Here is a 17,301-nt window from a genome sequence, read left to right as displayed (position 1 = left end):
AAGCCCCTGTGCCTCCTGCACAGTGCCACCGACAATCTCAGGGCATGTGCCAACTGACTGTGGTTAGAGGGAGGGAGGGAGGAGGCACCCGTTTGCAGACTGTATCCAAAAGGAACCTTCTCTCCAGTCCTGCTGCTAGCACCCAGTTGCCTAGAGAGCAAGCCCTCGGCCCACCACAGGGCATGTTCAGCTGCTCGTCCTGTCCAGGGGTTGAGACTCTGCAGACAGACTTCTGCCTCCTTCCTTCACAGTCCTACTTGGGCTTCCTCACCTATTAGAGGCCACACAGTTTTCTCCACTGCCATCAGCTGTCTAGGAAGGAACTGAATCTGCTTCTCTTGCCTGATGAACCGGTAGAGAATAACAGCCAGGTTCTGCCACCCAGGCCCCTGCCATGCCTGGGGGCAGGGAGGAAATGAAGAGCCTTCTCCCAAGCAGCTCCAGGAACTTCATACTGGGAGGGCACACACTCCTGTTCCTAGATAGGATGGCCCAGAGAAGGCCCTGAACAGCCACAGTGACCTAGGAACCGCTCCAACCCAGGGCAGACACAGAAGGCCAGGCCTTGCCCCTCATAAATCGAAAAGACAGACAGAATGCTATTAGAGTGCTGTTATAGAGACTCCATGTCTACAGAATGAGTGCTAAGAGGTATGCATGAGAGTGTGTGAGGTAGTGTGTGTATAAATGTATATGGGTGTGTGATTGTGTGGGAGTGTGTATAAGTGTATGAGTGAGTGTGTATATAAGTGTGCATGAGTATGTGTGAGTCTATATGAATGAGTGTGAGTGTATGAATGAGAGAGAGTGTGTGTGTGTGTGTGTGTGTGTGTGTGTGTGTGTGTGTGTGTGTGTGTGTATGCAGGACCAGGTAGGGATGCAGAGGTGAGGTCATGACTTTCTCCACAGAACCAGATTGTCAAAGACTGTAGAATTCGTGTGAAGGTAGCTGGCTAGGTCTGCAAGCAGCAGGTAACTGCTACAGGCCCTGTTCTCTACCCAACCCCCTACCAGGCTCCTGATGTTGCTACAACCTAGGATACCTGACAAACACATTATCCTGCAGGCAGGACAGGATCCTGATAGTGCAGTCCCTGGCTGGAGGCGTCTGAACATCACTGGGTACCATCCACCACCATCAGCAGCTGGCTCCCTCGGGTGTCAGAGTCAGTGAGTGGGGAGTCACTGTGTGGCAGCTGCAGGCACAGCAGCTGTGTCTAAACAAGGGAGGTGGTCTGACATGCTGACTGGCTGCCACAGGCATTCTTCATCTACTTGCTCTAGGGTAGCCATGGGAGTCTGGGTCCCACACTATGACATGCTCTTGGACAGATGCTGTAAGAACCCAGAGGGCCCCCAACATTCACCGCCTATGCCCCTTTACCGAGCCAAGCCAAACACACCCTGACCCGTGGGCAGGGCAGTGGCTACTGTGGGCTGGAGGAATCCTTTTCCCGCCCTGCCCTGTGTGCCACAAAAACCGATTCCAGGTTTCAGGAGCAGATGTGTCTACTGGTGGATATGGAAACGCCTTTCAAAGTTCCAGGGTTAAACCCATCATGACATCCACAGAATTCAGAGCTGGGAGGGAAAAAACTCCCAGCCCAGAATAATTGCTCCCACAGGGAACGTCGTTTTACACTGGCGTGTACAAGGTCTGGATGAGAATTCTCTAAAATCGTCAAGGAAACTGGCGGCTAATCGTAACTGTCTGCCTGCGCCAGGAGCCAAGCTGACATCACCTCTCCTCTGGGACAGTCCTCCTCAGACCCCCCACGGTCCCACAATGGCTCCTGACACCACCGAGGGAGGACCACTCTGAGAAGGGCTTGGGATCTCCGCACCCCTCTGACCTACCAGGGGACTTCTTTGGGAGTGTGTTAGGAAGGGTGGGCTCCTGGGGTGGGAGCAGGCTCACTCAGAGGCCCAGAGGGCCCTGGCAGGAGCAGAGCCCACCAGGCATTTAGGCATAAAACACAAAGCCTTTTTATTTTTCGCCCATAGCACTGCCCTTTTCTTTTTTAAAATGTGTGCTCCTTTAGTCCCCCCCAACCCCTTCTTTTTTTTTTTTTTTTTTTTTTTTTGGTTCTTCTTAATAGAGACATTGGAATGAAATTTTTTTTTTTTAACCTAGGAGAGAATCAACATTCTTAGTGTGACAGAAAGTCCAGGGGTGGGGGGTGGAGGGGTTGGGGGAAGAAAGGTGGGAAGGGACTTGGGGAGGAAAAGATTGGGGGTTGGTAGAGGGAAGAGTAGGGGAAGGCCATGTCCTGTCACCACTGCTGAGTGCTGAGAGTAAAGGTGTTCGCCACCATGACCGGCTGAAGTGACATAATTACAATTTCAAAAAAACCCTAAAAATTACTATTTAAAAAAAAGACATTGTATGGACCAAACTGAGGATGTCTACTAAGGAGAACCCAGAGGCTACCAAAATATAAACTCTGGCCTTTGCTGTGATAAAAGATCCCTCGTGGGGTTGTCGTGGTGGTAAAGGCCTATCACTCACTTCAGTTACTGAGGAGGAAGAAGCAGGAGGGTAGCACATTCAAGGCCTACCTGAGCTAAGGAATAAGAGAGAGAACGGTCTGGACAGCTTAGTGAGACCCTAGGAGGCAGAGGCCTGGTCTACAGAGAGCTCTAGGACAGCCAGGGCTACATAGAGAAATCTTGTCCCGGAAAACAAACAAAAAAGTAAACAGAGGAGCAGGGGTGTGGCTTAGCAGGAGGAGCAGGGGTGTGGCTTAGCAGGAGGAGCAGGGGTGTGGCTTAGCAGGAGGGTACCAACAAGGTGTGAAGACCCCTAGGTAACCACCCTCCCTCAGAGGTTGGCCCACAGGAGCCAAACTACCTTTACAGCTGCCCTAAAGAAAAGGCAGGCAAAGCCAACCCCAGCTGGTGAAGATGTCTGAGGAGAGGAGGTATGCGGGCAGCTCACACCCCACTTCTTAGCTCTTTGGGGTCACTCCCCACAATCTTAAATTTCCACACCCCTACCCCCCTTCTGTACCTGAGCACTTCCAGAAGGCATCCTGAGCCCATCTGACAGTTCTCGGTCAGCTGAGTGGATGGAGCCAGAGCCACAATGTCTGTTGTGGTAAAATAAGAAACGTCTCCCCCAAAACTCAAGTGTTGTGGGCTCTGCTCCCAGCAGGCCCTGCTGATATAGGACATTAACGTTGTCACTGGTGAGCTCATGGCTGGGCAATGAGGAGGAGGTGGGAGCTAGCTGGAGGAAGGAAGTCTGTGCAGAGAGCCTGCCCTTGTTTCCCCTGGGCTCCCCTTCCTGGCTTCCATACGTGGATAGCCGTGTTCCTCCACAAACTTCCACCATGGCCCGGAAGCAAGGCTCAGTGGATCGCAGACTGAAATCTCCCAAACTGTAAGCCCAGATCAGTTGTTTCTAGTGTAGCCGTCCTCAGGGTTTTAGTCGAAGTGGGAGGAAGTTTAGACAGCCTTCAGCATGTGAGAAATTTTTTTTCCTATCAAAGATAGAGACTGCTGAGGACAAATATTCCCGTAACCTCCTCCATCTTGTAAAACTCTGTGGTGACCCTGAACACTCCTGAGACCTGATGTGCTATCATACCTTGCCCCTCATGCCTGTTACGAATCAGCCAGTTGCGCCAGACTCTGAGGTCCAGCTCCCACCAGTGGGGCTGAGAGTCCCGGCTGCGCTGGAGGAAAAGGAAGTGAACTCCACACCTCCTGTACTTGCTCCGCAGGTTCGGATCCTAATGAGTCTCTTTTGTGAAGGGAACTTGCCTTAGCAGGTTACTTGCCTCTACTCTCCTGTTTCTCTGTGCCACACTGGTGGTGAGTGTGAGGTGGGCAGTTAGCATGTGGGAGCACAGTCACAGTGGGGCTCGAACTGGGAGGGGTTCGGTTACAAACTGTCGGCAATTCAGGAGCCGTAGACCAGGGGGAAGAAGGTTATAGGAAGTGAACCTGGAACTCTCCACCGGTGTAGGAACGGGGTTTTACACAAACTGAAAGTCTCTGAAGAGGCCCATTTGTGTTAAAGATCTGGCAGCCTGTTTGACCTTGACAGAGCAAAGCACAGTTACTATGGAGCAAGCCTAGGGCCAAAAGGACCCTGGGTTATCACTAACGGCCTGGTGCCTTGACCTCTGTATCTGACCCCACATTCTTCTGACTCACAGGGAAGCTTTTCTACCACAGACCTACACCCCAGCCCATTACGGTAATGTGAATGGCTTTGCTACACAATAAGACCCTTCTATTTCGGATAAACTCTGATTTAGAAGTAAGTGCTTGCCTTACAAGCATGAGGGCCTGAGTTCAATTCCCAGAACCCATCTATATTAAACAAACAAACAAAAGCACCCAGGCGTGGCATTTTCTATACGACTAGAGCTGGGGAGGAGGAGCCAAGTGGACCCAGGGCTTGCTGGCCAACTAGCATTTACAGTGAGTTGCAGGACAATGAGAAGATCATTCAAAAATAAAATAAAAAAGGTCTGGCAGGGGTGTGGCTCAGTAGTACAAGGTTCTTGGGATCTATCCCCAGCACCACAAAATAAATGACAACTAATAAGCAAGCAAGGAAACATGGGGCTGGAGTGATTGCTTAGCAGTTAAAAACACTCACTGCTGGAGGTATGGCTCAGTGGTTAAGAGCACTGCTCTTCCAGAGGTCCTGAGTTCAAATCCCAGCAAACACATGGTGGCTCACATCCATCTGGGATGGGATCTGATGCCCTCTTCTGGTGTGTCTGAAGACAGCTACAGTGCACTCATATAAATATAATAAATAAATAAATAAATAAATAAATAAATAAATAAATAAATAAAATAAATCACTCGCTGCCCTCACAGAGGAGGATCTGGGTTCAGTTTCCAGCACCAAAAGGGCAGCTCACAACTAGCTAAACTAGTTCCAGAAGAGCCAACGCCTTCGTCTGGTGTCCACAAGCACTGTATGCATGTGGTACACTTCCAAGCAGGCCAAACTTGCACACACATAAAAACAAACAGACAAACAAATCTGAAAAACCAACCCAGATGTGGTGACGCCTGCCTTCTATCCCAGCCCTCAGAAAACAGAGGCAGGAGAGCCAACTAGGGCTACATAACAAGATCTTGTCTCAAAAAGTCGAGAAAGCAAAAAACCAAAAAACGAACAACAAACAAACAGAAACAAAGACGGCAGGAAACAGAACACAAGGGAAGCATAATACCACTAACAAAATCAGATACAAATAAAATTCAGGACTCTGATCAAATAGTTAACAGAGATTTCTTGTAGCATGTGAAAAGGTCAACCATGGTAAACACTTACCAGCCAGCAGCCTGCACCCCTCAAACCACTAGCCAGGAACGGATGTAACAAACCCCGCCACTCATGAGGGGCGCCCATAAGTACATCTCCCTGTCTGAGAGCAAACGCAAGGAGAGAAGAGGAAGGAGAAGAGATGGGGCCAGAACCCGATGGGTGTGCACTGAAATATTTACTCTAAATTAAAAACTAGGGGTTGGGGATTTAGCTCAGCAGTAGAGCGCTTGCCTAGCGAGCGCAAGGCCCTGGGTTCGGTCCCCAGCTCCGAAAAAAAGAAAAAAGAAAAAAAAAAAACTAAACAAGTTTAGTACTCTACAAAACACTGACAAAAATACTATAAAATAAGCCACAAAGAAAAATCTCAAAGTGATTTTTCTTTTCATTTCTTTCTTCCTTTCTTTCTTTCTTTCTTTCTTTCTTTCTTTCTTTCTTTCTTTTAACACAAATGGTGACTAACGCAGTGACTAATAACAAAAAGTTAACCAAGAAAAATCCAAACACATCAATCTGGAACGAATTAGTTCATTTTGGTCAAAAACCAAATCAATCAAAACTTACTAAAATATGACTGAGGGTGCTCAATAGCAAATTAGCCCAAATCAATTTATTATCTGAGAAGAGAGTTAAAATTCATTCAAACAGGCTTAAACATGGATATTCAAAGGAAGCATCGAGAAAAGAAAAGAAAGGAGTTAAGGATGAAATTGGAAATCTATGAGTCAAACAAACAACGGACCCAGAAAAGAAATTTAGGAACGGATTGACTGTACGCAGAGATCAATAAAGCAGACCCAACTGTTACAAACTGATCTATAGAGGAATAACATGGATTCATAGCAGGAAAGTGAAAAGAAATATACCTGAGGATATGAAGGAGAGACTTTAAAAACAGGGGAGCATAAAACGGGTAATTTAAAGTCCTTGGTGAAAGTAAAACCTTTCCAAGAAGCCATCCTAAGCTGTCCCTCAGAGTGAGAGGCTCAGCTCTGTAGGAAGCCCATCTGCAACACAGAGTCCGACAGTATCACAGGATGCCAGCCTTTTATGCTTTCTGTATTGTTCTCCAGAAGAGAAAATTGGGGGTGGAGGTGGGCTTGCCCTAACTATACTATGACCTTAAATGTGGCTAAGGGTTGGAGTTCTAAGACTATATAAAATGTGAATGGAGAATGCTAATAAGCCAACCCCATAATGGTGGATCAGAATGGTGGTAGTCACAGTACCGATGTCTACACTCACTGAATCCGCTCAACCAGGCCATGAAGGGTTGGTAACAAAGATCTCAGATGAGGAATCGGAGGTACAATGTTATCAGCCTGCCTGGTTACACAGCTGGTTAAGTGGCAGAGCTGGGACCCAAATCCAGAACACTCATCTCTAGGAATTCTAACCACAACACTACAAGACAACCCTCCTACTCCCCCACAGACACACTCAGACACACACACACACACTTCACATACACATATACACACACACAACCCACCCCATCCCCACACACACAACCACACACACATACACACACACTCAGACACACACACACACACACACACACACACACACACACGCGCGCGCGCGCACATACGCATGTGCACGCACTCACACCCCACACACATTTTCAGCTTATTAAACACAGCAATGTACCCAGCAGAACAGAATGTGTACTGGGATGCTATTCTGGCTCTGTGGCAAAAGTTTACTGTCAATCACCTGAGGCATGCTTACTTCTAAACCTTGGTTCTTTTCTTAAAAAAACATAGACATTACTTATATGTAATCATATGTATACCTCAGGTGTGCAGGGGCCCACAGATACCAGAAGACGGTATTGAATCCCCTAGAACTGGAATTACAGTTGTGAGCCACCACGTGGGTGCTGGGAACCAAACCCAGGTCCTCTGCAAGGGTAGCGGCTGTTCTTACTGGCTGATCCACCTCTCTAGCCCCCAGTCCTGGTTTCTGACATGATTCTCCAGTAACAGCAACTGGCATGCCTTAGAGAAATGTCTCCCTCGGGGGCTTGAACAAAGAACATACACAATGAGCCTGGAGCAGCTTGCAATCAGAGAGAAAGCCAGGGGAGTGCTTGCAAGGCAAAATGACAGGTGTTTATCAAAGAGACACAAGAGCCAAATGAAAGAGACTTCGGCTCCCCGAGTTAGAACGACTGGAGCATTGAGATGAATGGCCTCAGCCCAGATCGCAATCCAAAATCTAAACTAAGCATCCGAGAGTCTAAATAGAAATGAGTATAAAACATTGAGTAAATAACCAGGAGAGAAGAGAGCACCGTGCGCCTAGACTTCATAAGTAAGGCATTCAGGTCCCCCTCAAGGAGGTGGAACTGACCCCTACCCCCGCCCCATGCCTATGTGCAGCCTGTGCACGGTGCCCTCTAGCAGAGCGAACTAATGGGAAGGGAAGGGTGGGAGTCACCTCACAGCAGAAACCAAACAAGCCAAAGCAAACCTTGGCAGGTGACCAGGTCCACACCGACAGGCATACATCAAGCGACAGCTACGTACGGCCTCGCTATTTTCTGATGACAATGGTACTTCCTCCAAGTATCACATAAGCCCAGAGTAAGCCTGAGGAGCTGAAATGGGGAGATAGATGCCCTTCCATCACCTGAGCCTGGCTCATTACAACTGTCAAGGTCATCACAAACAGGGGCAGGCCGAGGGACTGCCGCAGCTCAGGGGAGCACTGGGACACAGAACAACTAGATTCCGTAGGGTCTCCTCAGCCAGGAGAAGACACTGGGTGAAAGCTGAGAAACCAGAGCAGATCGGATAACAGCAACCAGCTATCAGTGTTGCTCCTGAGGGACCAAACCTTCCACAGCAATCTCAGCAAAGGTGAAGCTGATGCAGTGTGCCAACAACGCTCTCCTATGCTCCCAGCTCTCTCTACCCACACTTGAAAGCCCTTCCTGCTCCTGCAGAAGACCTAAGTTTGGTTCCCAGGCCCCGATTCAGGTGATTCACAACCATCTCTAAGTGCAGCTCCAGGGGACACTCCAGACTTGGCATGCACTCACACATAGTCACTCATAAATAGAGAAGATAAAAATGTTAAAGACAGGGGGCTGGAGAGATGGCTCAGCGGTTAAGAGCACCGACTGCTCTTCCTGAGGTCCTGAGTTCAAATCCCAGCAACCACATGGTGGCTCACAACCATGTGTAATGAGATCTGATGCCCTCTTCTGGTGTGTCTGAAGGCAGCGACAGTGTACTTATACAATAAAATAAAATCTTAAAAAATAAATTTATAAAAAAATGTTAAAGACATTTAAAAAAATGAAAACTTTCTGAATCTCTCAATCTCTCTGTCTTGGTCTCTGTTTCTGTCTCTCTGTCTCTGTCTGTCTCTGTGTCTCTGTCTCTGTCTCTCTCTCTCTCTCTCCTTCCCTCCCTCCCTCCCTCCCTACCCCCTCCCTCCCTCCTCAGCCAAGGAAGAAGCTTAAAAGGCAGCTGATAGCATTCTGCATCCTTTCCTGATACAATCTCCAAGCAAGCCAGGAAGACGGCTTCCTTAAACTTATGATAAACATTATCTATTATCTGAAATAAACAGAACCCCCTTAGTGTTGAAACAGCACAGATCCACAAAAGCACCCACAGGGTCCCTCCTGTGGTTCTGACACCTCTGGCATTGGAGAGAATGCCTGCTTTATATGGTGTCGTCTCTACAGCGTGGACCAGTTCATTACCTGACTATACCTTTACAGAGAGCACATGCTTGCACACTCATGAGTGCACTTGGGGTGAAGGTAGGGTGGGGGTGTTTCTGACCTTTGTCTTGGTGGATTACCAAGGAAGTGCTGGCAAGGAACCAACATCAGGCCACCAAGGCCATAAAGGGTTTTCCGAACCCAGATGTGGGCTCCCGGTGGACTACCATCCCTTTTGAATGAGCTGTACTACACACAGCTCTCACCCCTCACCTCTGGCTGAATGCAGCAGCTATGTCTGATATGGAAAGTACTGGAACCACCTGTGGGCAATATAACCAGGCTCACAGAGAAGGGACATTAGTCAACTCTTACCCGGTGACCAGGTCTGAGACAGTCTGCACTCCAAATCTGTCCCCAATACCTCCTTCTCTACAAAACCCAAGTATCCTTTACAAGGGGCAGTCAAGTAAACTAGGAACAGCCTCACTGATGTCCAGCTATGCCCAGGCTGGAGCCAGATCAGGTCAGAATGTCCCTTAGCTGGAAACTGGGCATCTCCAGAGTCTTTTAGGAAGAAAACAGACCCCTGAGTGACGGCCATCACCACCACCACCACCACACTACCACCAATCTTGTTGAATGACTCAGGAGGAGTTCCGACCCTGGCTATGGACATACAAGGCTGGGTCTGACCTCATGGCCAGTAAACAAGGCATCTGGGAAAGCCACAGAACAAGAGGAGGGCAGTGTGGGCACAGAGGTCATTCTTCAGAGATGACAGGGTGCCTAGAGGGACAGGTGAACAAGGAAGGGAGGATCTCGTCTAAAACCAGACAAACAAAGCAAAGCTCTTGAATTTCATGTCAGACTTTGAGGGCCATGTCAGTGTTTTGTCTGTGTGCTCAGTCCTGTTTCATCTCCATGAGAAAAGGACAGGAGGAAGGTAAGGAAGGAAGGATGAGGAAGAAGAAGGAGAGGGAAAAGATGGGGAAGAAGAGGAGGGAAAGAAGGAAAGGGAGGAGGGAGAGGAGAAGGAAGAGAAGGGGAAAAGAGGAGGAAAAGGAGGAGGAAGAGGAAAGAAGGGAGAGAAGGAGGAAGATGAGGAGGGAGAAGGGAAGCCTGAGGATCATGACTCCAGAGATCTGGAATCAGCTCCAGCAGATTGCCAGAGCAGCCAGTGCTCGCCTACCCAGAGTGAGGGGTGCAGCCAAGGGCCCACAGAGCCCATGTTCTGCAGACTGCCTGCTTCCCTGCAGCTCTGACCTCCTTAGCCTCCCTCCATCCTTACTGGAGCTAAAGTTTTTAATCCCTTAAAGACAAAAAGAACCTGGCCTGCTTAAAGTAAACATGGCTAGGGTTTTGCAACCTGAGAGCTTGGTACACTGGAGGTCCCAGCACCTAGAGACTCGGATGGAGTATCCAGGTTGGGGTGAGTTCAGGGGGGTTACTAGAGGTTTATGTGTATCTCTGAGATGTGTGGTGTGAGCGTGCTAGTGAGTGTGAAGTGTGATGTGTGCACAGTGTGCAACATGGTGGGCGCACAGAAGACGTGTGTGTGCGGTGTATACAGGAGCATGGGGGTGTAGGGATGTGTGTGGCAGGCATCAGTGCATAGTGTGTAAAGGTGTGACATCCATGTAATACAGAGAGGAAGTCCCTCAGGCTGTGTCCCTCCCCCACCTCCCCAATCTGGACATAACAGGCACCCTGAAGACAACAGACACATGACTCATTCCATTTGTCCAAAGTGCAGGAAAAAGCAATAAGACCTTTCATTTTAAAAACGCGCAGCTGGGCAAGTTCTTCATTAACACTGGAAACACTAAAAGAAAACAGGAGGCTACCACTGTGGGCAATTGCCTGTGACAGGAACCCAGAAAAACCCAGCCCTAGTGGGGCGGTTCCAGGAGGGTTGAAGACTGTCAAGACAGATTTCTTCACTGGGGAGAATGGGGTGGGGGGTAAGGCCATGGGACATGGTTACACCCACAGAACCTGTCTTTTAAGTTCCACATAGTACCCACCCTCACAAGCTGCCATGAGGGACCCAAATCGCCCCTTCACAGATGGGAGTGAGGGAGACAGCAATCCCAATTAAGGTCCCAGGCTGTCAATGTCCTCAAGTTATTAATCTCCTTGTAGTAAATGTGAACCGGGACCTGCTTACACAGCCAATTGAGCATGCTCTAAATTAGTGTTTGCAGGTAATTGATTCAGCTGCCAGCCCCATGCCAGCCAGCTACAAGCCAGTTACGCCACTAACATTAAATAATATGAGGTGGTAAAACGGACCGCCTGATTGGGCCCGGAGTCAGATGCTGGGCGAGCCCGATTTGTTCAAACATTAACGTCTTATTGGTTTAACACAATTTACTACACCTCGATTTTGGAAAATGATTTTCATTTCCTTGCTGGCAGGCGTAGCACAGAGGAGAAGGCAGTGTCTTCATAAACGACATCAGCTAGCTTACGCTTTTTTAACATGCCCTCAAGATTGTATAATAAATCTCTGATAATTAAAAAAGGGGGAGGGAGGCAGGGCTTAGACTGAGGTCCCTAGCTGGTATCCCTGAGAGGGTAAAGCTGTTTGTCTGGTGCTGCCCGGCTTCCACCCCAGCTTCCAGTCCTGGCTGGGAGTCTTCCTGCCCCATCCCTGTCCTGCAGGTTTGAAGGATGCCTGCCATCAGTGCAGAGCACTATCAGCACACTGGAAAAGGAAGCTTGCTTCCTTTTGCCCCCACGAGTCCACAGCCCACATCACACTAGGGCTACCTTGACCGATATGTCTACCCAGCGGTCCAGTCTGTGCTAAAAGGGCCACATGCCTTGGGTCGCCAACAACACCTGCTTCTAGGCTCTGATTTCAACTTGAGAATAATCCTCAAGTCTCCAGTGGCATGCAGGATGTTAGGAAAATAGCTCAAATCCCTTTTTTCTCTCTTCCACACATCTGTCCATCCATCTACCCATCCATCCAACCCAGATATTTTTCCTCATACCAGTGACTGAATAAAGATGAGACACAATTCCTGCGACACCTCCAGGTTCTCATGGACATAGACTGCAGTGGTGCCAGAAAGTGGCCCAGGCAGTGACAGACAGGCCTGCCTGTGGAAAGAGAGCTTGGGACTAAGAGTCGACCCAGTTCATGGCCACAGATGTCTAAGGGGCAGGGGAGTGCCTGCTTGAAACCTGGGTGGAGACATCTTCAGATGTGATGACATCCACGGACCACTGTCTTTCCACTACGTCCAGGAGCAGACTTTGCATCCCATTCCTGTTAGCACCTCTTCCACTCTCCCCTGTATGCCCACTCTCGCCAGCCCCTTTATGCTAAGTTCTCAGGGACCCAGTGATCGGGTGCTCCCACTGGCTGAGGCCCATAGCCAGATGCAATATCCTCTACAGCAGTGATTCTCCCCCTACCCCCCGAGCTGAGGACCAAACCCAGGGCTTAAGTGCTCTACCACTGAGCTAAATCCCTAACCCCTACAGCAGTGATTCTTAACCTTCTTAAAACAGATCCCCATGTTGTAGTGACCCCCAAATCATAAAGGTATCTTGATGCTAATTCATAACTGTAATCGTGCTACTATAATGAACTGTAATATAAGTATCTGATATGTAGGACATCTGATATGCAACCCCAGAGGGGATGAGACCCACAGGTTGAGAATCACTGCTCTAGAATCTAGCCATCTAACTTCTATTATGGGCCATAGGCAGATGTGGCATACATGGTATACATGAGAAAACTAGCTGGTCATCATTCCAGATCTTTGCACTTGGCACTCTCTGTACTGCCAAGGCCCAACACGATGTCTAGCGTGCTGGCGAAGTTTCAGACTGTTGTGCCCATAACTCAGAGATCCAGTCACCGAGCTCTCCCCAGGATACCTAGCAGCCCAGTGTAATACATGGCCTCTGTTTGAATCTTGGTTTAAGGAAACCAAGGAATCCAAAAAGGAAAGACACTTACATCAGTGTAGACAAAGGATAATGCTAAGAAATTATAGTCGGGTCACTGGAGGGAGGGCTTGGGGGTCAAAAGCATTTAGTGATCTTCCAGAGGACCCAGATTTGGTTCCCAGCACCTACATCAGGTGGAGTTACTGCTTGTCACTCCTGTTTCAGTGATCCACTGCCCTCCTCAGGCACCTGCATACACATGGTACACATAAGCTAACATGTGCGCGCGCGCGCGCGCGCACACACACACACACACACACACGCATGCACACACACAAACATCCATAAGAGAGAGCTGACAACATGATTTGCCTCCAAACCCGACAACCTGAGTTTGATCCTTGGGACTCAAGAGCAAGAAGAGATAATCTTCTGACCTCCATAGGCATGCTTAGGTATGTGTGTGCCCACACACACGTACTACACTAACTAACTTCGAGAAGTCCCAGTCAGTCCTCGCAGAAGAAGGGACTGACTCTAAGGACCCTGTGGATACCAAGAAGCCTTCCCAGACACCCAAGCCGCTCGTACCCACACCTCGTCCCCTAACATTTCAAACCAACTGGAGGTTACTTATAAGGCCCAACACGATGTCCACAGGGGCTGCACTGTGCGGCCTGCAGGAGAAGGACAAGGAACGGCTCATGAGTGTTCAGTTACTGACTCAAGTTAAATAAAAGTCAGTGCCATGGTTGGCTGAATCCGTGATGCAGGATGCTCACGTACAGAAATCTGCCTGTATTGTTTATTTATATGGTTAGATGGGATAATGGCAGGGTAGTTATAGAAAGGGAAACGTCTCACTGCCTGAGACATCTCCTGAAATATTTACATGAGAAATGGCATGATGTCTGGGCTGTTCACATACGCCAGCAAACCAAAACACAAACACAACACTAAACAACCATGGATGAGGACCTCGGGGTTCATTATGCTATAAGAACACCTTTTTATTTCTGAAAAATAAAACCCCTCCATTCTACCAAGGCATTCCTTGCTCCAGACCCAAAGCCCATGTAGCTCTGCCTATGAGTGGCAGCAGGGTTAGGGTCAGGGCTGAGGAAAGAGTATCTTAGGGTCCCTTCAAGGGACAACCTCCTACAACACAGGGCACAGCTGACTGACAGGCAGAGGTGATGGGGGCCCCATGCTGCGATGTGCTATTCTTGCTCTGATTTCTTGGTTATTTTTGTTTGAGGCATCTGTTATGGGTCACTATGAGTCAACTCAATTGGGAACAGGTTTCTGGGCCAGTGCCAGTCTGAGGGGCTCGCTGCTCCGCCTTCCACCCTGGGCTAGCCTGATAGCTCTCATCTCAGATCCTTAGGGGGGAGGGGGGGATGTTGTGCAAACTGTAATCAAAGAGGCTGTGCACGCCCTTCCCCAGTGTCCTTGGTGAGACAGAGGCTCCCTTGGCTTTGATAGACAGTTGGTTACATGCCCCCTCCTGGGATATCATAGGAGCTGAGGAAAGCCATTTTAACAATTCTGTGTCCTTCAGGGTAAGAAGAGGACTCTAGACACTCAGCTCGCCGTTCAGGGTTAAACTCTGAAAAAGGCCTCTGTTTCCACCGTGAACACACGTGTCATGCTGGCTGCTGCTGGCCCCGCCTGTGTGCCTCAGTGTGCATCTACACTGATGTAGGCCATGAGGGTTGGGACAGCATAATAGTCCTTTCTCTGCTATTGTAATAAAATATCCAAGATGGGCTATTTTATGAGAAAAGAGTTTTGTATAGCTTATAATTTTGGAAGCTAAAAGTTCAAGATGAGGCTCGCTTGTTTGGCCACTTAAGAAGTCAGAGATCTGGGTGTGGCTGGGTTGGCCCTTCTTACAGCAATCCTTTCACAAGAACTACTTCTGAGTACAGGACTCCCAGTGACACGAGGGCCTCTCGATAGAGCCCCATCTCAAAGGCCCAACTCTAGTCACATCACCACATTGTGGAGCCAGCTTCAATGTCCTTTCAGGGACAGGAGCCCTTGGAAGACACAGCGGAAAAGAATCGGCTTCCCCTGGCACAGGGCAGGTCTGACGGCCACCAAGAGGGGCTGGGGGCTGTCAGCATGGGAGATGGGGTAACAGTTGTCAAGCACATACACATCCAGGTAGGAAAAGGAACTTGGGATGGGAATGGCGACAAGTGCTGTGGGTCACCGTGTGGTCACTGATGGGAGACCCCGGATGGGGTGGGGTATCTGGTCTGGGTCCTAGAGCAGAGCTAGGCTTCCTTAGGAAGCACCTGGGCATGCCGACCTGTGGACCTGCGAGCCAGCGGCAAGCCTAATTGGAGCTGGAGGCGGATGGGGCTCTCCGGGGAGCGTTAGGAGCCACTTAACCATCCCTCGACCCAGTCGCCCGAGCACAGCAGACATAATGGTGATGTTTACACATAAAAATAGCAAGCTGTTTTACTGGTGGCTTCTGGAGGCACAATAGTGGCCGTTGGGTAAAGTTTCCCCCACAAATTGCAGAAACAAAGTCTGGGAGTGGAATGATGGGCCACTAAAGCAGCCTGGAAAGTTATCAAGGCCCATTACCATCAAACACTCTGCCAGGAGCCAGGGAGGTGGCGGCCACCAGAGGGACCATAATCTCTGCCTGGGATCCCAAGGCCGCGTATAATCCCCACCTGATCGCATGTGCTGCACCAGCCCCTCATCTGTTACTTGCTTGGGGAACATAAATTGCTGGGTCTTTTTTTACATCTTAATTTTTACCCCGAGGCGCACAGCTTACCTTTCCATCTCGTATTCCTTCATCCCCACTTTTACAGCCTTCATCACCTAGAGGACGGGCATTAAGCAAAGACATTTGTATTAAGCAGATAAGTAACACGGCCTTATAAATAATGTATGACACTTTTTCAAAAGCTCCTCTTTAAAGGGAAAAGGGAGGGGGGTGATCTGCGCACAGTGGCACAGGAAAGTGACGGATCAGACCTCTGTGACAGCTCCGAGACCCACAGAGGTTCCGTGGCCCATTGCCTTGTCCAGAGGCTGATACACCATGCTACCATGGCGTGCTGGTGGCCAGAAACCTAAAGATAAAAGGTCTGACCGAGACGTTTGGCGGATCCTGAATATTAAGAGAGGGTCTTATTTATTTACTTACTTTTACCTAATTTTCATATAAACAGAGAAATTAGCCGGAACAAGAGATTACATGGCCTTTTGACTATGGGTGTCATCTGTAACACTAAACTGTGACGGTCCCTGAGCAGGCACCTTGAGTGGCCTTTAAAATACTGGCTCCTTTACTCGCATGTGGAGCTGTCTTAGGAAGGGGGGGGATGGGCAGACTTGGTAAAGCACACCTGCAATGCTGGAACTTGCGGGGTAGAGGTGGTAGGATCATAGCTTTGAGATAGCCTGGGCTATAATGAGCTCAAGACCATCCTGGGATATATAGCAAGATGTTGTCTTTAAGAACAAAAAGAAAGAAAAGAAAAAAATGGCTGAATGATTAAAGAATGCCTGCGGCTCATTCATGAGGACTGGAGTTTGGGTCCCAGCACTCATACTGGGCTCACAACTGTCTGGAACTCCAGCTCCAAAGGATTCAATGCCCTCTTCTGGCCTCCAGGGGTAGTGTACTCACATATACATAGACAGACACACATGCAAATGCACACAGACACAAATAAACAATAATTTCAATTAAAAGAAAAATGACGGTTGGTGTGCTTTGAAACAGAATGGCTTCATATAATCATAGATTTGAATGTTTGGTCCCCAGGAAGTGGCAATTTGAAAGGATTAGGAGATATGGCCTTGTCAGAGGAACTGTGCCGCTGGGGTAGGCTCTGAGGTTACAGAAGCCCAAGCCAAGCCCGGTCTCACTCTTCCTGCTGTCTACAGATATGGATGCAGAACTCTCAACTTCTCCAACATCAATCACATCCGCCTGCGTGCCGTCATGCTCCTGCCATGAAGACAACGGACTGAGCCTCTGAAACTGTAAGCCAGCCCCAACTAAATGCTTTCTTTTGTAAGAGTTGCTGTGGTCATGGTGTCCCTTCACAGCTATAGAGCACCAAGACAGGCAGCAGCAGGAGCTGGAATTACAGTTACAGATGGAAGATGCTTTAACAGGCGCTGGGAAGTCCAGGATGTCAGGGAAGTCCTGCTCTCTTGGAAGTGGGGCCATTTAGTTGGACAGTTCGAGAGGACTGGGATCATGGCCCTCATGAAGGTGGGAAGGTGGGTACCTTAGGATGAAAAGAGGGAGCAGAGAGTTTCCATCTGTGCCCTGCATCCACAGGTACAGAGAGAGAGAGAGAGAGAGACAGAGAGAGAGAGAGAGAGAGAGAGAGAGAGAGAGAGGATTCACACCTTCATTTTCCATGTGCATTTA

General features: G+C 48.9%; 1 protein-coding gene across 1 annotated transcript in view; it reads right to left on the bottom strand.

Annotated features, from left to right (window-relative positions):
* The window catches only part of Pepd (peptidase D), a 144,574-nt gene that overhangs the window by 63,240 nt on the left and 64,033 nt on the right, over window positions 1–17,301 (bottom strand). Inside the window, exon 9 of the mRNA NM_001009641.2 lies at window positions 15,685–15,731. Coding sequence (NP_001009641.1) covers window positions 15,685–15,731 — 47 coding nt within the window. The remainder of the gene's footprint in view (window positions 1–15,684; window positions 15,732–17,301) is intronic.

The sequence above is a fragment of the Rattus norvegicus genome, chromosome 1 (genome assembly GCF_036323735.1).
Source record: "Rattus norvegicus strain BN/NHsdMcwi chromosome 1, GRCr8, whole genome shotgun sequence".
NCBI lineage: Eukaryota > Metazoa > Chordata > Mammalia > Rodentia > Muridae > Rattus > Rattus norvegicus.
This window is presented reverse-complemented; position numbering and strand designations above follow the sequence as displayed.